We start from the raw sequence: 25,635 nt of genomic DNA on the forward strand, positions 1-25,635 counted from the left end.
TAGGTTATAAATTTTCCCATGTGTTATCTTTTTTGTAACTGTTGGAATGATAGATTCCTTCTTTGGTCTGTTACATTATTAGACTCACCTACAAAGGACCAGTGTGGGCTGGCCCTGAGACTCCTCTACACCAGAAATGATTCTTTCCTCTGGTATAACTGCAAGCAATAGGGGTGGTAATCTTATGACTTCAAATTCACTGGCATCAGCAGGGGGCTAACTAACACTTAGTAAGTACCTAAAAATACCAGGCATCATGCTGGTGTTTTAAATAAATGTATAACATGTATATGAAACAGATGTTATTATCCTCACTTTAAAGATGAAAAATGAGAAGTCCAAAGTCACAGAAGCAGTAAACTGTCAGACTCCAAAGCCTTTTTTTTCTACCGTAATCCAGAAGGAGCTATAGTGGGCAGTGAGGTGCCTGGTTGTTGTTCACTATGAAATTTTCATTCCCTGTCACCAATTACATACCACTTAAATGCATTTTATTAGGTAAGTCAAACTCATTACAGTTACTCCTTCTTAGATAATTAAGGCAGTATACATTTGTGCTAAATGTTGAAAAACAAATTAAGTAATCATCCAGATGATCTCCTGATTCCATGTGTCTTTTTTTTTTTTCATGCTTTCACTATTGTTTTCCCCAAATTATCTCCTTTCAGCATTCCCATAAATGCAGCTGGCATGTTTTCAAATCCTTCAGTGATGTGTTCATGGTACTGGATTTTGCCCTGTATCAAAACAACAAATTTAATAAGTTAATGTCATATTGTCAAAGGTCACTCTTCTCATCCTAGCAACAAATTTATCAGGTACACCATGGGAGCCTTGATAATAGGTAATGGAGGCCCTGCCCTCTGTGAACTTGAAGTCGATTTGAGGGCAAGATCCACACACGCGGTATATGTAACAGATTACAAAGTACACATAAGAAGAATTTAAGAATAGGTGTCAGATCACAGTAAGAAATGTCACAAGGCAGTAATCAAGCAATTTCTAAGTAAGTGGTATCATAAAGTTTAATAATGTAATGATGTCAGAAGAGAAGGAAGGAGGTGGAGAAAGGAGCTGCCTTCATCACCTCTATCTGGCCCCTGGAGAGGTGGGTCCTATTCAGGAAATATAAATACCATGACAGTCTAATAATTTGTCTCCCCTTCAAGCCAAGGCTCTTTCAGTATGTGTTTAACATTTATTTGGGAGTGTGGGAGGGAAGGGTTCATGTTAGTGAGAAAGGTTTTTCATTTCTCTCTCTAATACAAGGCATAGTTTACTAGGTAGGACTAATTTACATTTTCAAATTTTTAGGAGGTCTTACGTAGACACCTGAGTTACCTAACACCAGTTTCCCCCAATGTATTCCAGTGATGGTTTAGCACCCTGTATTGATTTACGGACGAGATTATTTGCTTGAAGTGACTCAGTTAGAAAGTAGAGAAACTGAGCTGTGAATTCTTGACTTGAAGCCCCAACTCATTCCTGCTCTTGAAGAAGCAAAGAATCTGGGTAGGGTGGAAAGCTAAAATCCAGTTTAGGGGTTAAAAATAGAGAATGAATACTGTTATGGACTGAACTGTGGTCCCCCCAAATTCCTATGTTTAAGTCCTAATCCTCAGTACCTCAGAATGCGACTGCATTTGGAGACAGGGTCTTTAAAGACATAACTAAGGTAAAATGGGGCCACATCGGTGGGCCCTAATTCAACGCCTGATGTGCTTACAAGGAGGTTAGGACACAGACACACAGAGAGACCACGTGAAGATGCAGGACGAGGGAAGCCATCTACAAGTCAGAAAGAGGCCTCGAAAGAGACAACCCTGCTGACACCTTGATCTTGGACTTCTGGCCTCTAGAACTGTGAGAAAAGATCATCTGTTTTTTAAGCCACCTAGGCTATTGCACTTTATTTTGGCAGCCCTAGTAAACTGATACAAATACTAATGTAAAGTGTTAATACTAGGGGAAATTAGGGTGTAGGTTGCAGGATATGTGTAAGTTCTCTGTGCTATCCTCCCAGTTTTCCTATAAATCTAAAATTGTTCTAAAATAAAAAGTGTATTCAAAAAACTAGGGAATGAGATAAAAACCAGAGAATGAGAAAGAAATTAGGCCAACTCACTAGTTACTTAAAACTATCATCAGCTTCACTTTGTTAGAGGGAAGCATTAGGGACACCAGCTCAGTGGTTTCTTGTCAGCTGTAATCATGGATGGGCTACATTAGATTTTACTCACAAGGCAAGAAGGCTACACACCGGGAGCTTAAAAATAATTCAGCTCCTCCCAGCTCCCTGGGGAGAGACCAGCCCAGCACTCCAAGTATTAGACTGGGAAAAGGGCCAAGCTCCAGTGGCTCCTGCAGGAGTAATCTATTTCTTTAAACTGGGAAACGACCATTGGCCAGGAATTAGAAAGCATGATATTTTCCCCATCTGAAACTAAAATAATGCACCTGGATTATTCAGATTTCTATTGGCTACAACTCTACATGGTGTAAGATGGGAAAATGATCACAGCACAGAACCATGGGGTTGGCTTCTTCTGGTATATGAAAGAAGGCTCTTTCTGATCTGGGACCTGAAAGAGTTATGGCACATGTACACGCCCCTCTAACATTCATTCATTCAACAATATTTATCTAGTGCCTGCATTGATTCTGACACTGTTCTGGGGGCTGGAGATCCACCAGAACACAAAATGCATGAACACGGCTGTCCTCATGGCGGTTATATTCTCCTGGGAGGGAGATGGGCAATAAATATAAATGAATAAGTGAATTACAGAATATGTTATTTTAAAATATAATTAATTGCTATGGATAAAAGTAGGGTAAGAAAGATCAGGAATTAAGGGGGATTACAACTTAATATAGTGTCATCTTAAAAGTTGCCTCATCCAGAAGGCACTTTTTAGCAAAGACTCGAAGGAGGTGAGAGAGTGAAGCGAGAAGTTGCAGAGGGGTAGAGTGGCAAAAGGAGGATGGGCCGTGTAAATGGGGTGACACTGAGAAATGAAGTCAGAGAGGTGTCAGGGACCAGGTTGTGCACAAACTTGCTGATTCTGAGCACTTTGGTTTACTGTAAGTGAAATGGGGAGCTTTATAGTGTTTGGAGCATGAAGATGACACGGTTTGATTCATGCTTTAAAAGATCGCTCCGACCACTGCATTGGGAATTGTCTGGGAAGTGCGAAGGTGGGAGCCCGACAGGGTCTACTGCAAACATCCAGGCCAGACAGGATGATGGCCTGGACCAGAGTGGCAGCACAGGAGGTGGGATAAGTGATCAGATTCTGTATATATTTTGAAGGTTGAACCACTGGGATCTCTTGACAGATTAGACATGGATCTAAAAGAAAGAAAGAAATCCAAGATGACTCCAGGGTTTTTGGACTGAGAAACTAGAAGGGTAAGTTGCCATAACTGAGATGGTGAGGTCTGATTATGGAGCAGATTTGGCACGAAAAATCAAAATACATTTAGTTTCCAACATGTTAAGCCAGAGATGTGCTAAGCCTCCAGATGCAGCTGTTGAGCAGCTGGTTATACGAGGCTAGAGTTCAGAGGAGAGATCCAGGCTGGAGATAGAATCGGGAGCTGTCAGCGTATTGATGGTATTTGAAGCTATGAGCCTAGATGAGCTAACTAAGGGATAGAGTGTGGATGGAGAAGGAGAGGTCCAATGACCATGTCCTGGGGCACTCCATTATTAATGTGGCGAAAAGAAAAGAAGTTAGCAGAAGAGTCTGAGGAGGACCAATCAGTGAGGAAAACCAAGGAGAGAGTGAGCACTCTGTCGAACATTTCCCATAGTCAAGTGAGGCTAAGACTCAACCACTGGATTTCACAATGTGAGGGACATCTGTAACCTTGACAAAAGCGATTTGGTGGAATGGCAGCGGTGCAAGAGCCTGCTATGTAGGTTCAAGGAAGAATGGAAAGAGAGGAACTGGAGGCAGTGAATGTAGGCAACACCTCCAGGTAGTTTGTCATAAAGGGGGGAGAAATGACAGGGACTTGTATTTGCGTGGAAATGAGGTCTAGAGAGGGTTGTTTTGTATTGTTTTCCTTTTCAAGATAGGAAAAGTAAGAATGCTTATATTCTAAATACAAGGACCCAGTAGGCAGGGGGAAACCGACGACGCAGCAGAGAGAGGTAAGAATTGGTAGAATGACAGTCTTGAGAGGCAAAAGGGACCGGGACCTAATGTATAATGGGAGGGGCGGCTCTGGAGCCCCTTACCTCCAAGACCCATTTCAGCAAGTCCTTCAGAGCTTTTTGGCGGGCATCTCCTTGCCAGCGGGTGACGAGGAACCCTTCCATGCGGAGTTGCTGATAGATGACATTCTCCGGGGCTGGTCCTGTGAAGAAAAGGTGTCGCATGTTTGGGTGACAGGATCCAGGCAGGTGGCCGTGGTGAAAACACAAGCAGTGCAGGTCCCTGTCACCGTTCTCCTGCTGCTTCCCCTCTCCACCTCCTCCACGGCTGTCCGGGCCGTGGGGCTGCTGTCTAACCCACATGCACTGTGAGGAAGGCAGAATAACGCCCCCAAAGATGTCCACATCCAAATCCCCAGCACCTGTAACTATGTTTCCTTACGTGGCAAAAAGGACTTTGCAAATGTGATTAAGTTAAGACCCTTGTGATGGGGAGATTATTCTGTGTTGTAAAGATAGACCCAATATAATTGCAAGAGTCCTTGTAAGGGATCCTACTTTTTCTCCATATCAAAATCTAATTTTGTGCTGATTTAGCACAAAATACATGAAATTATATATTTTCATTTTAATTAATTTTTAGACACAGGGTCTCACTCTGTCACCTAGGCTGGGGTGCAGTGACACAATTATTGTCCACTGCAGCCTCAAATTCCTGGACTCAAGTGGTCCTCCCATGTCAGCCTCTGGAGTAGCTGGGACTACTATGTGCCACCATATCTGGCTAATTTTTTAATTTTTTTTTGTCTCACTATGTTGCCCAGGCCTGGTCTTGGACTCCTAGCCTCAAGTGATCCTCCTGCCTCAGCCTCCCTAAGTGCTGAGATTATAGGCATTAGCCACGGTGCCTTGCCTTACATATTTTTATCTTAATGAATACTATGTTGTTATATTTCATCGAGAATGTAAGAAAATATTTTTAATTTTTCTTTTAGTTTCCACACACAACATTGCTCTATTAATAATATTTTGACAGTCACTGGCCTACCATATTTGTGAATCTTCTCCATGTGTAGCCTTTCTACAACTGTGACCACGTGCTTGTGCTCATTACCTGGTGGCAGTACGCCAGTCCTATTATATGTAGAGATGGCCCCACATATGGCAATTCTTCCAAATGTCTTCATCTGGGGGATAACGATGTTTGAAAACTCTCCACCTACCTAAATAGACAGGAAAACAAAAATAAAACCTCAAATAATTTAAACACTAGAAGATTCAGGAGAATCATTAAGTCACAATCATTATTTCATAATACTTGTTTTAGTAGCAACAAAACTGATTGAATTAGAACAACAATGCAGAAAACTGCAGTTAGAGAAAGACATTAGAAATAGCCGTTTCCATTTGACTCGAAGAATATACCTTATATAACATAAATTTTACTTTATTATATATTGGGGTCCTCTGATCAGCCCAATAATCCCATTGTCTTATAATTTAAAAGTATGGAAAAATACTCAAAAGGTGTATGAAGAACAAAGTTGGAGGACTCATACTTTCTGATTTCAAAACTTACTACAAAGCTAAGTTAATCAAGTCAGTGGGAGAATAGAAATATAGGCCAACGGAGCTGAACTGAGAGTCCAAAAATGAACTCTTACATTTATGATCAATTGATTTTCTACACAAATACTAAAATAATTCAATAGGGGGAAAACAGTCTTTTCAACAAATGGTGCAGAACAACTGGATATTCACATGGAAAAGAATGGAATTGGACCTCTTCCATAATTTTTCCATATACAAAAATTAACTTAAAATGTATCATAGCCCTGAATAGAAGAACTAAAACTATAAAACTTTTAGAAGAAAACATAGGAGTAAATCTTCATGACGCTGAGTAAGGCAAAGCCTTCTTAGACATGACTCCAAAAGCTCAAGCAACAAAAGAAAAAAGTAAATTGGGCTTCATCAAAATTTAAAACTTGTGTGCTTCAAAGAATACCATCAAGAAAGTGAAGGACACTCTCAGAATAGGAGAAAATATTTGCAAGCCATATACAGTCGATTCTTATGTTGGTGGGTTTCACATTTGCAATTTGGATTACACTTGCTAAAATTTATTTATAACCTCAAAACCATTAATCTCAGAGCTTTTCCTGGTCACTTGCAGACATGCACAGAGCAGTGAAAAAGATGCAGGCATTCCTTGCTGAGGCTGAACAAGGCTTCCTGTTTCAACTCTCATACAGAGATGACAAGAGGATGGAGACAGTAGTGGGCAGTGCAGTGGAGTTCAAGAAGCTCTGGCTCTGGGGAGAGTTGGACGGGGTATGAATCCCAACACTGGGGGTATTAGCTAGTGGGGAAGCCACAGGCGAGTTACTTAACACTTCTGAACCCCCTTTTCTCTTTCATAAAATAAAATAGAATCTACTAGGATGAGCTGTTTTTAGAATTTAAGATTATAATCCATGTAAGATATGTATATATATACATATTTTCCCTAGGAGCAATGGTTCAGCATTGGTGGTGACTCTATAGAACATAACTACTGCAAATAATGAAAATCGACTGAATCTAACAAGGGACTTGTATCCACAATATATAAAGAACTCTTACAACCCCACAAATAACCCAACTGAAAAATGGGCAAAGGATTTGAAAAGGCATTTCTCCAAAGAAGATATATAAATGGCCAAAAGGTACATAAAAGATCCTCAGTATCATTAGCTACAGGGAAATGAGAGTCAAAATCACAATGAAATATCCCTTGAAACCCACTAGGATGGATATAATCAAAAAGACGAATAATAGCAAGTGTTGGTGAGAATGTGGGGAAATTGGAACCCTCATACTTTGCTGATGGGAATGTAAGATATTGCAATCACTTTGCAAAGCAGTTTGGCAGTTCCTTAAAATGTTAAACATGAAGTTATCATATGACCCAGCAATTCTACTCCTAGGTGCATACCCAAGAGAAATGAAAACACGTCCCCATAAAAACTTGCACATGAATGTTCATAGCAACATTATACATAATACCCCAAAAGTAAACAACTCAAATGCCCACCAACTGATAAATGGATAAATAAAATATGTTATATTCATACAATGGAATGTTATCCAGCTATTAAAAAAGGAAGTACTGATAAATGCCACAACATCGATGAACCTTGAAAACATTTTGCTAAGTGAAAGAATCCAGTCACAAAAGACCACTTTTGGGGGGGTAATGGAGGGTGACTGCTAATGAATAGTGTGTCTTTTGGGGGGGATAAAAATATTCTAAAACCAATTATGATAATGGTTGTACGATTTTGTAAATATACTAAAAACCACTGAATTCTATACTTTAAATTTCAGAGTAAATTATATGGCATGTGAATTATAGCTCAAAGTTTTTTTCTTTAAAGGCATAAATACATATATTCTAGATGGAAATGCTAAAAATATATTCCCTTATATAATACTTTATAAATAAATCACATATTAAGTCAAGTTTATACTTACATTATCAAAATAACAATCATAACCATCAGGAGAGGCTTTTTTCAAAGTTTCTTTCAAAGACTCTACTGTCTTATAGTTAAAGACAACGTCGAATCCAAGCTTTTTAAGGTAGGCAACCTTTTCATCAGACCCTGCTGCTCCAACAACTTTGCAGCCCTAAATGAGGAGAAAAGGAAACCATTAATAAGCCACAAACATGGACCAACACCACTTTCGTAGTCTGGTTTGATCAGGTTCCCCAAACCCACCCTCTAAGTGCTGAGCCACATGTTTGAGAAATAGCATAATGGAACAGACCCCAAAGGTGAAATTAGTCCCTGAACCGGCCTACAACTCAACCTCAGCTTGCTTCTGACCACCCAAGAGATCCCTTCTACATTTATTTGGTTTGCAGTTCATTTCAACCTGCTGGTTTTGTTAAACACTTTCTTCATTTGACTTCCTTGGTTCTTTATTTTGGGGCTTCTCTTCCTTCCAGTGAGGTGTATTCTATCTCTTGGTACAGTGGTTCTTTAGACTATTATCCTGGCTCAGCAGAGTGACTCCCATCTCAAGGACAGCTCTCATGGTAACTGCCCCGTCACTGTCCCCTTATCCTTTGATTTGCCCACAAGCACGGGACTGGCTGCTGCCTAACCACAGAGGAACTGGAGAGCATTATGAAAAGCACTTTCAGGATAAGATAAGAGATTATATTGGTACATAGAAAGTAGCTCTTCAGAAAGCTCTCTTATATTCTATAAATGTTTCATGAAGACAAGAATATGAGCCACTGTGCATTTTCAAGTGGGAAAGACCCCAAATGGGTTCATACATTTATCTTCGTACCAACAGTGACAGTCATATACTTTTTCCATTCCTTCATGATTCAAGAAAACACTATTTCGCAAGAGCTCCATCCTTGATCCGTTTCCCTTCTAACCCTATATGCTCTCATAGGATAATGTCATTTACTCTTAGGACCCCACTTCCTCCTTCGTGCAGAGGACTAACTCCCGTTTCTGTTAATTCTAGCCCATGCCCCTCTCTTGAGTTCCAAATCAGTATTTCCAACAACCTATCAGAATGTCTTAGGCTGGGTGCAGTGGCTCAGGCCTATAATCCTAGCACTCTGGGAGGCGGAGGCGGGACGATCGCTCGAGGTCAGGAGTTCGAGACCAGCCTGAGCACAAGTGAGACCCTGTCTCTACTAAAAATAAAAAAAAAAAAATTAGCCGGGCATGGTGGCACATGCCTGTAGTCCCAGCTACTCCAGAGGCTGAGGCAGGAGGATGGCTTGAGCCCAGGAGTTTGAGGCTGCTGTGAGCAATGATCATGCTACTGTACTTCAGCCTGGGTGACAGAGCGAGAACCTATCTCTTAAAAAAAAAAAAAGATTCTAAGTAATTAGAGGGAAAACAACAGAGAAAATAACACAGAAAAGTAGTAATAAACAGAGAACAAAATAAGATAATATAAATATGACCAAACATTCTAGTTATGACAATTAATATGAATGGCTTAAATTTATTAATACCTATTAAAACACTGAGACTTTCAGATGGGATGAAAAATAAAATGCAAATATTTGCTTTTTATATGAAATACACATAAAATGAATAGAAAATTTAAATACAAAAGAAGAGGTTTAAGTTGGCCATGGCAATATGTGTCTGTAGTCCTAGTTACTCAGGAGGCTGAAGTAAGAGGATCAGTTGAGCCTAGGAGTTTGGGGCCAGCCTGGGCAACATAGCAAAACCTCATCTCTAAAAAAATAAATAAATAATAAAAGAATAGGTTTAAGGGCAAATCCTATCAAACTTTTGGGGAAAAAAAAATCCCTTAGAATTTTAATAAAACATTTGAAATTAGAATATTGTAAATATCCCTAATTTATTTTGTAAGTTTAGCATAACCCAACTCTAGCTAAATTTCAGAACAAGAAGAAAACTTTAAACCAAACTCACCTATGAATATACACACAAAAATTCTATTTAAAATGTTATGAAATCAATTACAAAGGTATAAATCGATAATATACCAGATGTAAGTAAACCTTACTCTAGAAATGTTAGAATGGCTTGATGTTGGAAAGTTAATTCATTAACTGAAAAGTTAACCTGATAAATGCTACAACGGTGTTTGATAAAATTCAACATCAATTCCTATTTACTTATTTAAATAAATTATTTCTGCAAGCTCTATGGTAGCCTCCATATGTATATATTCTAAGCTCCCATTAGCACTGGAGACCAGCTTGAGCCCTTGGCTGTTGGTTATACTATATTCTTCCATCTAACTTGTCCCCTTAGGAACTAGGTTCTGAATCATGCATCCCAGCCTCTAGCAAAGGATTAGACAAGCCAGACCAACTTGCAACATTCCCACTATGTAACATTAATAACAAATCCTGACTATGTCTGAGTTGCCTGCTGCCTTGTATATATACCCACCATCAGATTGGATCCCTTGAGCCATCTGCCCAAACAGGAACCAACATTTCTGTGCTCTGACTACTTCCCAGGAGTTAGTTCCCAAGCTATTGCTTCATTGCTTTGGGATGAATGCCCATTTCTTTTTAGTCCAATAGCCTTTGCAATGGGGCCATGTGGGCAATGACTCTTAGTTGGCTGATCTCTAGTCCCTCCTTCTATTGCTGGGGATGATCATGAAGGAGATTAAGCTGTAGCAAGAGAATGTTCAGTCAAAAATATGAAACTAGTTAATGCTTACAAACTCACTACTCTAGATGGAGGCCATTCCTGACTTGATACTTGCAATGTTATCAAATAAGAATGTTTAGCTGATCTTTGCTGTTTTTCCCATTCTTCTCTTTCTTAATCTCCAATTTCTGAACAACATCCACTAGATTATATACTCCCTGAGGCCAAAGAAGCTCTGCTGGGGTCACTGTTGCATTCCCAATGCACACTGTGGGTCTTGAATAAACGGTTGTTACTAGAGGAAGACGCTTACCTTGAGCTTCGCTATCTGCCCCACAACAGAGCCCACGGCTCCTGCTGCTGCATTAACCATCACTGTTTCTCCACCCTTCACACCGCAGATGTCAAGTAGGCCAAAGTAGGCAGTTAGGCTAAGGGAAGAAAATTAAGGATATGTGAATAGATTTGTTTCTTTCCCCTATAACTCATTTATGTATACCTTGAAGGCCTTCTCGGCAGCCCAGTGCCATGGGTCCAGGTAAAAGACAAAAAAAAAAAAAGAAATGAGTATTACCCATTACCAGCCACTATTGGTTTACTTCCTGCCTTTCTGCTCCCAGAGAGGAATCAAGATGATGTGCACTAGGGAGGGGATGGAGAGTTGGCTAGAAAAGGGCTGCATCCTGTCCATGCCTAGGCCAAATCTCAGGACTGAAAGAAGATATATCCCCCTTAAACTTTGGGGCTCCGCAAATAGAGAGCTTTTGCCTCATTCCCACATAATTCCTTGGGAGATGATGAACTTCATGGGGAAAACCCCCATGTTATCATGTTGCCATAGCCACAAAGTGGATACAATGTTCTGATATGTCTAGACATGACAGGGTCAGAGAGAGCATCTGGAACTTTCCATGGTTCCCAAGTGCTGCCTATGTACTTTGTATGGAAGAACTTCTGGAATTTTCCCATATCACCCCAAGTGAGATGTCAAAATGAGCCTGCAGGAAAAGAACTACTGGGCCTACTAAGATATAGCAGAGATAGTACTAATGAGGATTGGGTGAAGACACCCCCACATCTCAGTAGACAGCCAGCTTGGAAAGTGATGGGGTTGAAGACTCAATGGAAAAAGTTACCCTTGAGCAGGAGACCAGCATAAGGCCAGTACAGATCAAGACCAAGAAGTTGCTGTCCCCTCTCTACTGACACTAAACTTGTATTAGCCCTTGGGGCTTTGCATCAACCCTAGGGAAAAGAAAAAGGAAATCCCGAGTTTTAAACCTGAAATGATGTGAGAAATCACTGAATTTAACTGAGGGTTTTTTTTTTTTTTTTTAACTACATCTGCCAAAATGAGGGCTTAAGATAGAAATAGGGTTCAGTAGCAGAAAATTTTAAGCGATATTTTTGTATTCCTGAGTCTGAACCAATAAAATCCATACCTATTATGGTGGTTGTTAAACCATTTGCAAAATTGCAGACAAATTCATGTAAAGTTATTTCTGTAAAAAACAGAAACTATGTGTTGGCATAACTTTAGCTTATTTAGCCTCTGACTATATTTGGGGCCCATGAGAAGTGGGCATTGAAGGGAAGGCAGGAACAGGCATAGGCAGCACTTTTCCTAAGGATTCAAATATCTAACATTCCCTCAACACAGTGTTTTTCAAAAGATGGACGCAGCACTACCTGCATCAGAATCACCTGAATATTTGTTAAAAATTTAGATTCTGGCTGGGCACGGGAGCTCACACCTGTTATTCCAGCACTTTGTAAGGCCGAGGCAGGAGGATCGAGTGAAGCCAGGAGTTCAACACGAGCCTGGGCAATATACCGACACCCCATCTCTACAGAAAATTTAAAAATTAGCCAGGCATGGTGGCGCACGCCTGTAGTTCCAGCTACTTGAGGGGCTGAGGCAGGAAGATCACTTGAGCCCAGCAGTCTGAGGCTGCAGTAGGCTATGATCATGCCACTGTGCTCTAGCCTGGGCAACAGAGTGAGACCCAGTCTCAAAAATATAAAAATTAAAAAAATTTAGATTCTCAGGCCCACTGATTCAGAAATATTGGGATATGGCTATGGTAATGCTAATTTTAATAAGACTGTAGGTGATTCTTATGAATGCTGGCACCTGGGAACCACTACCTTAATGAATGCTGATACCAGAGTTTTCTGGGCAAGCTAGCCTAACCCCAAAAGAGAAGCAGAGGGTACATTTTCTGATTATGTTATTCCACCCATGACAACCAGCATCCCCTCCCCCAATCCACCTTCTAGGTATTTCCAGAGTCAGCTTTCAATTAGACATATCAATCCAAGATACACAAGGCCTTTCTCGAACATCACCTCCTTTTAAAATAAAATGGAGATAAGACAAAGAAGCCAACAGTAAAGAAATTCTAGAGAGAAAATCAAAGGTGCACTTTGGACTAAGAGGGATTTAATAGAATCAACAGCTTGGAGAGCGAAACACAGGAGCTCTTCCAACTTAATTGAAGGAAATGATGCAAGACTTTGAGGGAATGTCAAATCGGTGGAGTCTGGACAAATGAAAGACACCCTAGATTTCAAAGTTCTTTTATAGTCTATAGCAGAAGTCTGAGCATTCTCGAAAGTTGACCCATCCCATTGGTCAGTCACTCATAATGGCAGGAAGTCTCAAAGAATAGGTGATTTGTTGCTTAGAAACAGGCATGCATAACTGCTCCCCCTGAGTCACTGAGAACCACTGGTATTAGGTGGTTTGGAGTAAAAGTATATTCCTTAGGGGCTTGGAACAGATGAATAAGAAATATACACTAATGAATAAATTATCTTCTCTTTCAAGAGTCAAGATCACCTCATATTTTACAAGTTACTTTCTCCCTAAGTCACAGGAGACTTGCTCCAAGGTTTCCACATGTCTACCTCCTCCTCTATTCTCCCACACCTTGCTCACAGTCCATGGGGAAGGATGGGTGGGATAACAAAGCGAGTGGAAGAGCTCTCACCAGTAGCCGGTACAGGGCTTGCAGGAAAGACCAGGAAGTGCTGCAATTCGGGTTAGTGTGCACTCATTGAATGGAAGAAGGTATTAAGCGTCCTCTAATTTTGCAACGATATCCTTGGCAATGGCAATTCTGAGGAGTGCAAATTCTGAATGGAATATGAACTTGGGATGTATGGGAGTTGTTTTTGTAAGAGGCTGATCATCTGGGGGTATATATATTTCCATGTCATTCTTTAGAAGTCCTTCAAAGTGTAAAAAGGAAAAGGGAGGGAGGATTGGAAGAAAGAAGGGAGAGAAGAAAACCACAACTTAGAGAAAAGAAATAAATTAATTCCAGGCTAGGAAAGTTTTAAGGACCCCAAAGGCAATGACCTTGCTTCTCCAGGGCATAAAAAGAAACTTGGGATCTAAAATTCAGTTGGGATCTGGAGAGTGGAACACACAGGATTAACTGATCGGGAGTCAGAATGATAAGCCCACAAGAAGCTTGAGCATTCTATATCTGTACCAAGTTGAGTGACTGTACAACCATACCTGTGGTTCATCTCAATTATTTAAATTTCAGATGCCCTTACACTTTAGGAAACTCAGATGAATACAGGGAAAGGTGAGGAAGAAGAGAGTGCAGAAAGGCCCAGGCAGATTGAACTCTCTTTCCCTTTTTAAACTCTGGAGTGAAGGTGCTGAGTGGAGCCAGGAGCCTCCCAGGACAGGAGGAGCTGGTTCCCGTGAGTCACCATGTGCCAGCTGCTTGGGAGGGATCATGCCCATGTTGCTTCTCTGTACCTGAGGGTCTCTGACCTGATTTTCCTCCTCTTTCCTTCAGTCCCAAAGCTAACTGTTGCCCACCTTTCTTCCCTTCTTTTTACTTATTTACTTATTTGTTTTTAATTGACAAAAATTATATGTGTATATATATTTATTGTGTATAACATGTTGTGAAATATGTCTACATTGTGCAATGGCTAATCGAGCTAATTAATATATGCATTATCTCACATAGTTATCATTTTTGTGGTGAGAACATTTAAAATCTACCCTCTTGGCAATTTTCAAGTATACAATATGTTGTTATTAAGCATAGTTACCATGTTGTACAATAGATCTCTTGAACTTATTCCTCTTGCCTAACGAAGTTTTGTATCCTTTGACCAACATCTCCCCAACCCCTGAGCCCCGCCAGCCACAGAACCGTCGTTCTACTCTCTATTTCTACAAGTTTAACTTTTTTAGATTCCACATAAGTAAAATCATGTGGTATTTGTTTCACTTAACATAATGTCCTCCAAGTTCATCCATGTTGTTGCAAATGACAGGATTTCCTTATTTTTAAAGGCTGAATGGTATTCCATTGTGTATAAATACCACATTTTGTTTATCCAGTCATCCACTGGTGGACACTTAGGTTGATCTTCTTCCCTTCTTATTCCTACCATCTCCCCTAATCAGCCCCTGAGCCTACAATGCCTCAAATATCTTTTTGTTGACCAAATTCTGGACAAACCATTTTGGAAAACCAGAGTGCCAAGGTATTCAAACAAATGAAATATACCCATGAAACTCACCCTGTCATGCCAACTGTCCCCACAGCCAAAGACAGTGGTATTGTATCCGGCCACTCCGTTGGCAGCTTTTCCAGATCTTTCCCATCAGAAATGGAGTGTGTTCTCCAGCCTGAAAAAGCCACTACGATAGTTCCTTTTGGGAAGGCTGAGTTTTTACTTTCCACAACTCTGAAAGATAAAGCACATTAGGGCATGTGACACCTTTTCCCTTTCAAGGGAGTGGGGACACTGTGTGACTAGTGTTGACAAAAGGGCACTGAGGCTGGTATTCCATGATGGATACCCTACCACACCTCTCCATCTTAATTCTTAGCCCTTGGCACAGGGGCCATCAGAGACGGACTCTCCCACCTGGCCCAGCATCTGTCCCTGTCCTCACCCATTTCTCTTCATTTTAAGCAAGAGGCCTCTATCCTCTGGCTCAAAGCGCCCTGGACACCAGTCTCCTCTCATCTTTAGGGCCTCCCTCTATCCATGCCCTAGCCCTCCTGCTCCTGAGTCTTTAACATTGCCCTCTCTACCATCCCTTCCACTCCGCATATAAGCAAGCTCAACTCTGCCATCTCAGAGTCCCATCCTCTCCCTCCCACTTCCCTCTTTTCTCTTCCTTTTAAAGCCAAACTTCACTTGATACCTGCTGCAACCTGCCTTCCACCCCCTCTAAGGTCACAACAACCTCCGATTGCAAAATCCCGTGGATATTCTTTCATTGCTATCTGACTGCGCCTTTCTACTCTACTCAACACAAAATTCCCCCCCATTGGTTTCCAGGTACTGATCCCCCCGGGCTTTGCGCCTCCCTCTCTAAGCTGCCCCCTTTCAGTCTTGATTACGATTCCCTTTCTGTTCATCCCCTCCCACTCTTACATTCTTCACTGTCTTCCCCATCATAAATATATATAACACGTGTTGACTCTAGAAGATTTAAACCATATAAAATATCAGCTTTAATCCCACAATACAAAGACAACTGCTAACATTTTGGTGCATTTTATGGCAATCAATGATACATTTAAAAATGTACGTTATAGGTATTTACATAATTGAAGTAAGTGGATATATTTTGTAACCTAATTTTTCTCCCTACATTATACTAGTCTATATAATTTATACTTTTTTCCATGTTAGTAAGAATCCTTCAAAAACTGTAATGAATTTAATTATTCCTCCATTATTAGATTATTTCCAGTGTTTTTCCTAATGCAAATGATATTTTTGATATTCATAAATATGAATTTATTTCCTTCGATCATATTTCTACAAAAGGAATTACTAGGTCAGAGATTATTAAAACATATGTAACTCTTGCTGCATATTGCTAACTTCTTTTCTAGAAGGCTGTGCCAACTTCTGCTTCCACTGCCAATGTTCGAGTGTATCATTGCATCATCTCCAACACGGGGTATTATATTTTTAAAAATATAACTTACCAATTAAGCAAACACAAATATGTGTATGTTTCTTTGACTATTAGTAAGAAATATATAAGACCTATATGAAGAAAACTGTTAATGGGAGATAAGACAAAATGGATAAATGGAAAGCCATACTTTGTGCTTGGAGAGAAAGGTTGTAAAGATACAAGTTTATTCTTTTTTTCTTTTTCTGAGACAGTCTCACTCTGTCGCCCAGGTAGAGTGCAGTGGTGTCAGCCTAGCTCATAGCAACCTCAAACTCCTGGGCTTAGGCAATCCTTGTGCCTCAGCCTCCGGAGTAGCTGGGACTACAGGCATGTGCCACCATGCCCGTCTAATCTTTTCTACATATTTTTAGTTGTCCGGCTAATTTCTTTCTATTTTTAGTAGAGACGGGGTCTCGCTCTTGCTCACGCTGGTCTCCAACTCCTGGGCTCAAATGATCCTCCCACCTTTGCCTCCCAGAGTACTAGGATTACAGGCATGAGGCACCGCACCCAGCCATATATCTCTGGGAATTTAATGTAAAGCAATACTCACCCAGTGGGCAAAGAATGCACAGACACCCACATATAGATACATACAGTCCCTTGAAGAATTATTTGTAGTACAAAAAACTGGAAATAGTTATCAGTAGTAGTAGTTAAATGGCAGAATACAATGAAGTAATTTGCAGCTATTAAAAGGTAGGTGGTATATTTATGTACTATCAACAAAAGATATCCATAACATATTAAGTGAGAAAAAGCAATTTGTAAAGGGCATATAAGCCTATTTGAAAACATATTAAGAAGTATGTGTATTGAACAATTTTTGAAATAGTACATTAACAACAATCGTTTTTAAGGTTCAGGTGTTGGGGGAACTTTCAGTTTCCAAGATAAAAATTTTTTTTCCTTCAATTTTTATGATAATCATGCACCAGATGTATAATTTTTTTTTTTTTTTTTTAGTAATTAAAAGTAAGGATGGCAAAGTGAGGCTGAAATGATGACAAGTTCACACCCTTCCCTCCCCCCGAATTAGTCAGGAACAGGGCAGGATTTCCCAAGTTGCTTCCGAGATCAAACACTGAGTGAAAACCACACAAGCTGAAGAAATTGTAGGAGCAATGGACAGAGAGAGGGCCTGGCACGAGGTGAACAGGAAACATTTTCCAAGCATTGGGACAAATGGAAATAATTACCTGGCCACTTGCTGCCCCATCATTGTGTCACCTTCATTCAATTTTTTGGATGCTAGCCTGAAAAAAAAAAAAAGCCATTCTTAATACACAAGAGCATCTGGGAAAAACTTGCTTGAGCTTCCAGCCAAGTGGAAAACTGCCGGGTAAGCATGTGCAGCAATGAAAGCCAGATAGACGAGGGCAGGGCCACTGGGTGAGATGGCGGAGGAAAGCTGTAAGAGGGAGTTCTGCTCTGTGACCCCAGAGAATCAGTCTGATGGGATTTTTTACGAATCAACATGAGAGTCTTACCCTCACATTCAATGAACTATGAGTTGCTCCCAATGACTTTTAAAATATAACCTAGGCACCACTGGGTACTTGTTACCCAAAACATTAGCTAACATAAAAAGGGATGCTAATTAACATTTTTTTTTTTTTTTTTTTGAGACAGAGTCTCACTCTGTTGCCCAGGCTAGAGTGAGTGCCGTGGCGTCAGCCTAGCTCACAGCAACCTCAAACTCCTGAGCTCAAGAGATCCTCCTGTCTCAGCCTCCCGAGTAGCTGGGACTACAGGCATGCGCCACCATGCCCGGCTAATTTTTTCTATATATATTTTTAGCTGTCCATATAATTTCTTTCTATTTTTAGTAGAGGTGGGGTCTCGCTCTTGCTCAGACTGGTCTCGAACTCCTGAGCTCAAACGATCCGCCCACCTCGGCCTCCCAGAGTGCTAGGATTACAGGCGTGAGCCACCGCGCCCGGCCTAATTAACATTTTTAAACTAAATTTTTCACTTGAGATTTAAATCTTTATCAATCAGCTATGAAAAAAATATTTAAAAGGATGATGGCTATATTATTTACATCAGCAAAAAATTACTGAGGACTTAGTGGCCCAAGAAGGCTTTTTATTCCCTCTCCTCCCTGAGTTGTTTGCTGAGTATGCAAGTTTTAGTCAACTACAGATTACCTACATTAAAAGAATTTAGGTCAATGGAAGGCAAGAAAAGCTGATTTTAGCCTTAGCATCTGCCTCTATCCAAATTATTTTCTAGTAGGGAAATGGAAAAATTGGGGTTGGGCTTCTTTATTCTTTTCATATTTTTTCTGGAAGCAATTCTGGTGAGCAACAAAAGGCAACAGAACAGATAGGAGATGGTTGTAAAATAAAGGGACCAAGGTGATCCCTCCCCAAGCTTCTTAGACCTTTGGCTGTAAAAGGTCTAAGAGTATCCATGAATCCCATGACTGATACTATGCAGGGAGAGACAGAGGGAAAGTGATAGTGTTTTGAATCAGCTGGACATTTTAAAAGGGGAATTACTTCCAAATAGCACCCAATACACAACATAAGCATTTTTAGGAGAAAAATAATACCTCATGTAAGGATCCACAGTGAGGAACAAAGCTTCAAGCAGGACCTCTACAAAATAAAGCATTCCATAGGCAATTAGAAATTCAAGGGCTGATGCTTTTGTTGTTTTTGGCATTCTAAATAGTCATAGATATTGTTTCTGCTTCAGAGTTGTTTTTTTCATCTGTGCTTTCCATTGAAGTGACAAGAAGGATTCTCACATTTGGCCCAGCCCAGTTAATAATAATAATGATGACGTTATTTATCCAGCACTCATTCCATGCTACACATGTCATTTGATGTTCTCAACAAATATTGTTGGCCAGGCATGGTGGTTCACGCCTGTAATCCTAGCACTCTGGGAGGCTGAGGCGGGTGGATCGCTCGAGGTCAGGAGTTCGAGACCAGCTTGAGCAAGAGTGAGACCTTATCTCTACTAAAAATAGAAAGAAATGATCTGGCCAACTAAAAATATATATAGAAAAAATTAGCGGGGCATGGTGGCGCATGCCTGTAGTCCCAGCTACTCGGGAGGCTGAGGCAGGAGGATCGCTTAAGCCCAGGAGTTTGAGGTTGCTGTGAGCTAGGCTGATGCCACAGCACTCACTCTAGCCCGGGCAACAGAGCAAGACTCTGTCTCAAAAATATATATATATATATGTATATATATATATATATTGTTTTAATTTTATTTAAGTTTAGGTTAAGTAATTTGCCTAAGGCCATATTTGTAACCATTATGTTACTCTGCTCACATAGAATTTCCTTACCAGCCCCAGGCAGTATTAAAAAAATATACATTTTTTCTAGAGTTACCCTCATGTGCACATTCTCTGGAACTTTGAATCCGAGTTGTGGCTATTACAACTTACATGGGACTGATAACTTTGCCAAGCTACTTGATTGCATCCGCTTGTCTCAAAAGCTTACCTACCCTTATAAACACCCTTGCAGTCTGTGCCGCGCACACAGCTACTCAACACTGCTTACCCCACTGTCACCATTGGGCTCACCCTGGGGAATCTGGGCTTGGCTATGTGACTTGCTTTGATCATGGGATATTAGCAAACATGATACAAGTAAAGGCTTGAAAAGGAGCTTGCCAGCTTCTGCAGTTGTAGATCTTTGGGACTGCTCTGAGAACAGAGCTCAAACTAGCCTGCTAGAAAGGCTGCATAGAGGAGAAGTGAGGCATGCACCCCAGCAGAAAGCACGCTAACCACCCATGTGAGTGAGACCCATCCTAAATTAACCATTTAGCCTAGATGAGACCTAAGAAGAACCACCCAAGCTTAACGCAGCCCAAATTGCCAATCCAAAGAATTGTGAACTAATAAATGATTGTTGTTTGTAGTCACTAAACCTTGGGGTAGTTTGTTTTGCAGCAAAGGCTAACTGACACAGTCCCTTCAACTCTGAAATCGTTTGAGTGTGACTTACCTCCATCTTTTAAGGGTGGGAGCTCAGCTGTCTTTAACTCAAAGTCACTCTTAGTAGGGTTGCCTACAAAGTGCTTCTTCAGGGTCCATCTTTTAGCAAGAACCATCCTGAAGCTCCTAGAACACAGCGAACATGTAGTCAACTGCAGTGAAGTGACTGGATTCCTACAGTTCCCTAGCCATTGCACTGAGCCCAGACAGCACAACCGTAATAATAATTCTCATTATCATATAACATCAACCACATTCATTTAGTATTTACTGTTTCTGGTACCATCCTAAGTGCTTCATTCTTATTACCTCATTTTATCCTCATAACTTCCCTATAAGATAGGCATTATTATCATTGCCATTTTACAGATGAGGAAACTGAGGTCTGAAGACACCTCCAAGGCAAGGAAAAAAATGGAAATTGACACAGAAATTCTTCCCAACCACCACCCGGCTAGAGTTTCCTCTAGAGCACTGAACAGCTACCAGGCATGCAAACATTCCCAGTTTCTCCCCTCACATGAAGCTAATCCTAAGAAAAAGCATCAAACGCAAAGAACCTAATAGAAGTCCACACGCACCTCTTTCAGACGGATAGAGCCACACGTTCTAAGGCAAACAGTGTCAGGAACACCTGAAAACCACCAGGTGGCGCCACTACTCCGCCCCATTTTCTGGTGCGCCCTTCCTTTGGCCCAAGGATTTGAGTTTACAATTGCCGCCTCACAAAACCCAGCGATATTTGAGGCTGCCCGAGCTCTCGGTCAGGACGCGAGGCTAGGACTGAACTCGCCCACATCACGTGGGAGCCGCTCCTTCCCCACGAGTGAATCCGCTACAGACAAGCCCGCAATGGCTGGAGATTTCACCTTGTCCCACGACCAGTACCGGGAAGAGGGGACACTCCTAGCCCGGAGGGGACACTTCCGCATTGCAAGTGGAGCTGTTGGGGCGATGCGATCCGCAGCCGGCTTCCTTTTTTTTTTTAATTAATATTATTTTTAATGGACAAATCATAATTGTATGCTATGGGTACTCTGTGATGTTTTGATGTATGCATACGATGTGGAATGATTAAATCAAGCTAATGAATATATCTGTCATTTAGTTTACCTATTATTTTTATGGAAAGACACTTGAAATTTACTGTTAATTATTTTGAAATATACATTATTGACTATAGTCACCCTGCTATGCAATAGATCTCAAAATTTATTGCTCCCGTCTGTCTGAAAGTGTGTGCTCTTTGACCAGCAACTCCGCATTCCCTTTCCAAACCCCTCCCAGCTTCCAGTAACCACCGTTCTGCTCTCTACTTCTATGAGTTCAACTTTTTTAGATTTCACGTATTCATGTCTCTCTTCCCAAAACGGCAACACTGGGAATTCTGAACTTGCCACAGGTTCAGAATCACCCCTGGAATGGGTCTGGCCCGAGGGGCAGGAGCGGTCCTGGGACAGTGTCACCGACCTCAGGAAGGGGGCCTGTCGCGGTCCCGGTCGGTGCACGCTCGCCCCACGCCGTGCCCGCCCGTATGTGGAATCCCACCCCAGTCTTCCTTCTTCCACCCTTGCCCCAGTTTTGCAGTCCCGCCAGGTCCTCGGCCAGCCCCTTCCCCAGCGCAGGCAGCTACGCAGTGTCCCGGAAATGCAACCAGGCTTTGCACGCGTCTCCCATCGGGAGAAAAAGAAAGAAAGGAAAGTAGGGTGTCTACTTACAGGAGTCCGCAAGTTCCACCACTGGGAAGGTGCGGCAGAGCGCCCAGGGCCTGGATTTATTGCGGGTCCCAGGAGAGGGTGGGGCCACTCCAGGGCGGGGCTATCCCTGGAAGAGTGGGGGCCCCGGCCCGGAGAGGGTCACAGGAGGGAAAATCGGAGTTGGAAGAATGCGTGTGTGTGTGTGTGTGTGTGTGTGTGTGTTACTTTTCCCATAGTAAAAGCCCCCATCGGAGCCCTGCCGGGGTGACACTGTATCTGCGCCCGGTGTCCTGTAATGGCGGGAACATGCCCTAGGGGAGAACTAGCCGCAGCCCCGGCCGCGCAGGCTGGGAGGGGCCAAAGGCAGGGGCCCTGGCAGCCCAGCCCCGCTGTGCTGGCTCCTGTCGCCGGGCTCCGCCTCAGCGCCACCGTCCCCGCCTTCACCGCGGCGCCGGCGCGCTGTCCCCCGCCTGCCTGTGCCGGGTCTGCCTGGTGAGCACCTACTCACCTTTCACGAGCCAGGTCTAGGGTCGCCTCCTCTGTGAATCCTTCCCAGACTCTCCCAGGTGGGAGTGAGCGCTCCCGTCCCCGAGACACCCGACCATCACAACCCAAAGGCAGGGGTTTGTGCGCAAAGCCAAGTCTCTCGCTTCAGATTGCTTAGGGTCGAAGCCCGCGCCTGCCGCTTACCTTGTGTAGTTGTGAGAGAGCTACTTCAGTTCTTCCTGCCTCAGTTCACCCCATCTGCAAGATGGGCATAAGGACAGTGCTTAACCCCCTGAAATTATGAAAATTTAATGTCTTTTTAAAGAATAAAATGAGTCAATAAATATCAAGTGCTTACACTAGTACAAGTGCATGGTAAATATTCAATAAATGCTAGCTCTGAGTAACAATCTGTTGACCTCTCCACTGGGCTAAATAAGCCCCAGGCACCCGACACTGGGAATAATTCAATCGTACACCCCCAACCTCTAGCCCAATCTTTGTCAGTCATGTCATATAAATAGTGAAACAATGCAAAGATGTTTAAAGAACTTTAAAACTTCCCTTTAATCTCCTCCATTCCCCCCTCTTTGAAGTAACCAATGTTACCAGTGCAGTATTCACCCTTTCACTCCCTTCTGCGTGATCATTTATATGTTCAGATAAAGGGTTTTTATTTATTTATTTTGGCTGTTTTTACAAAAAAATAGAATTATTCTAAAGATGGCATTCCGCACCTTTTTCCCTGACATCTCTACAAATAAACAGATCCAGATATAACTCACTACTTAAATCATTATTGTGTAACATTCTCTAATTTGGGTGTACAATAATTTATTCCCCAATGTTGAGGTTGTTTCTAGTTTTGTTTTGCTTTGTCACTATCTGCAAGGCTGTAATAAATGTCCTTGTATGATTCTAATGCTTTAATTTCCATAGGCTAGATTTCCAAAAGTGAGATCATGGGGTCAAAGAATATGTGTTTTTAATGTATTAGTTTGAATCAAATGAAACTATTGATATTCAATCATTCTGACTTGAAATAGCAATTTCATAAGGTTAAACCTAATATACTGCCAGATTGCTTTTCAAAAATATTGTTGCAATTTACATTCCTATCAGCAATGTATGACAGTTCTTGTAACTTAAACTTCACATCAGAACGGATGTTATTGTTGTTTTTACTTTTTGACAATCTGATGAGTGCAAATGAGCTTATACACCCCCACCCCCAGGAGCTGAGACCTGACTTTATTCACATTTGTAAACTTGTACGTATCTGTATAATTTAAGATATTTTTTTTTCTTGCAAATAATAGAAAACTCATACTGGCTTAAAAAAAAATAAAGGAGATTTATTGGCTCATGTGCCTGGAAAGTACAGAAGCCTTGGCTTCAAGGTCGGTCTGAATTAAGATTTCAAGATTTCATCCTTATATATTGCTTTCCATGGCATCAGCGTAATCCTAAGGCTTGCTTCCCTCATGGTGACAGAATGGCTGCAGCAGCTCTGCTACTCTAAAGGAAAGAAAAAGGAGAAAAATATCCATCTCCCAGAATTCCTAGCAAAAGTCCTCCACTTCTCACTGACTGGACCTTCTCTAAACCAATCTCTGGCTGATTAAAGGTCGACAAGCTTATGCCTGGATTACCCAGCACCAATCACGTGTCATCAAGGCTAGGATTCCCTGCGGGTAGTTAGCTACGCTCCCCGCAAAGAGGTTTTTTTCTTCCTATCAGGTCTCCCAGGCAGGGGTCATCGCAAAGGATGAAAAATATAGTAGGAAACAGAAATAAAAGATAAAGTAATGGCAATAATAATACACAGAGCCAAAGATATAGTTTATAAAGTAAAAGTTTATGAAAATAGATAAAGGAGGGTATCCGGATGGAAATATTTTACCCGCATAAAATATCTCCCCTACTGAAACTCCACACAGGTATTATATAGGGTACATACAGGCTCCCCGTTGCCAAGGGCAACGGGATTTGCATACTAACAGGCAGTTTGCTTTAGGGTCAAAGTCTCCTAAAAGGCCACTACAGATCCTTTAACTAACTCTAACTAGGGGAACAATGAGTTATAAAATCATCTTGGGGCAAACTTCTAAGTTTTATGATAAGGCTATTACTTTAGCAACAAACAGAGACATCTTGGCTCTGGTGATTGTGTTCTTGGAGACAGAGATGATCCCAGATGTCAACATGGGCTGTGCTTTGTGTTAATTACTTTGGGCATTAGCATATCTATCTGATCAGCTCTCATCTCAGCGGGTCCATCTGTCAGCTCCGGCAACCTTTGGTTCTAAGGGAGGCCCGCCTTGTCTTTCAAAACAGGTGAGAACCAAAGGCCCAGTTTACAGCTGTCTCTTTGAAGTGCAGCTTCTACTGACCAGTAAGACACCCTCCTGAGAGGAGGCAGCTTTTGAACTAACACATTTATTTTTTCTTTAAGGCAAAGCCTTGTTTGACTTCTGAAATCAAATCTTGTCTCCAGAAATACAGGGGGCATTTCTATAACTCAGTATTCTTAGGCTCAACAATTCCCTTTTTCTCCTTGCCAGGCATTCAATCAACAAGGCACTGAGTGAAAAATTTAGAACTCCAAGAGACAGACTTTTTAGTTTTCTACATATGATATAGCGTTAAATAATAATCAATTGTTAGCTGTACAGTAATAATCAGATGTTAGCTGTATAGTATTGTCAGCTTCACAGTAAAGGTTGTTTGTTTTGTGATTTCAAAAGATCTTCAATAAAAGAATCAAAAGAAATCTAGCTGTCTCTAAGAGTGTATATTAGTTTGCTAGGACTGCCATAACAAAATACCTCAGACTAGGTGCCTTAAGCAACAGAAATTTATTTTTTCATCATTTTGAAGGCTGCAAGTCCAAGATCAAGGTGTCAGCAGGTTTGATTTCTCCTGAGGCCTCTCTCTTTGGTTTGATGATGACTGCCTTCTCACTGTGTCCCCACATGGCCCTTTCTCTGTGTGTGCACATTCCTAGTGTCTCTCTATTCATGTAAGGATACCAGTTGTATTGGATCAGAGCTCCACTCAGCAGCCTCGGTTTAACTTAAAGCACTTCTTTGAAAGTTCTACCTTCAAACTCTGTCACTAATATGACCTCATTTAGCCTTAATTACCTTTTTAAAGGCCCTATCTCCAAACATGATTACATTCTGAGGCAATGGGAATTGGGACTTTAA

The 25,635-nt window shown here is 41.4% G+C and overlaps 1 protein-coding gene across 1 annotated transcript; it reads right to left on the reverse strand.

The window, feature by feature from the left end:
• Positions 1-469: 469 nt before the first annotated feature.
• PTGR1 (prostaglandin reductase 1) lies at positions 470-22,044 on the reverse strand. The gene is made up of 10 exons (XM_069476678.1): positions 21,962-22,044; positions 20,254-20,369; positions 18,837-18,882; positions 17,479-17,535; positions 14,878-15,045; positions 10,634-10,751; positions 7,679-7,834; positions 5,277-5,385; positions 4,247-4,365; positions 470-737 (listed from the first exon to the last, which is right to left on the reverse strand). Exons 2-10 carry the CDS (start codon positions 20,357-20,359, stop codon positions 627-629), a joined length of 990 nt encoding a protein of 329 aa, XP_069332779.1. The 5' UTR covers positions 20,360-20,369; positions 21,962-22,044; the 3' UTR covers positions 470-626.
• Between the last annotated feature and the right edge of the window lie 3,591 nt (positions 22,045-25,635).

Source organism: Eulemur rufifrons, chromosome 7 (assembly GCF_041146395.1).
Source record: "Eulemur rufifrons isolate Redbay chromosome 7, OSU_ERuf_1, whole genome shotgun sequence".
Taxonomy (NCBI): Eukaryota; Metazoa; Chordata; class Mammalia; order Primates; family Lemuridae; genus Eulemur; species Eulemur rufifrons.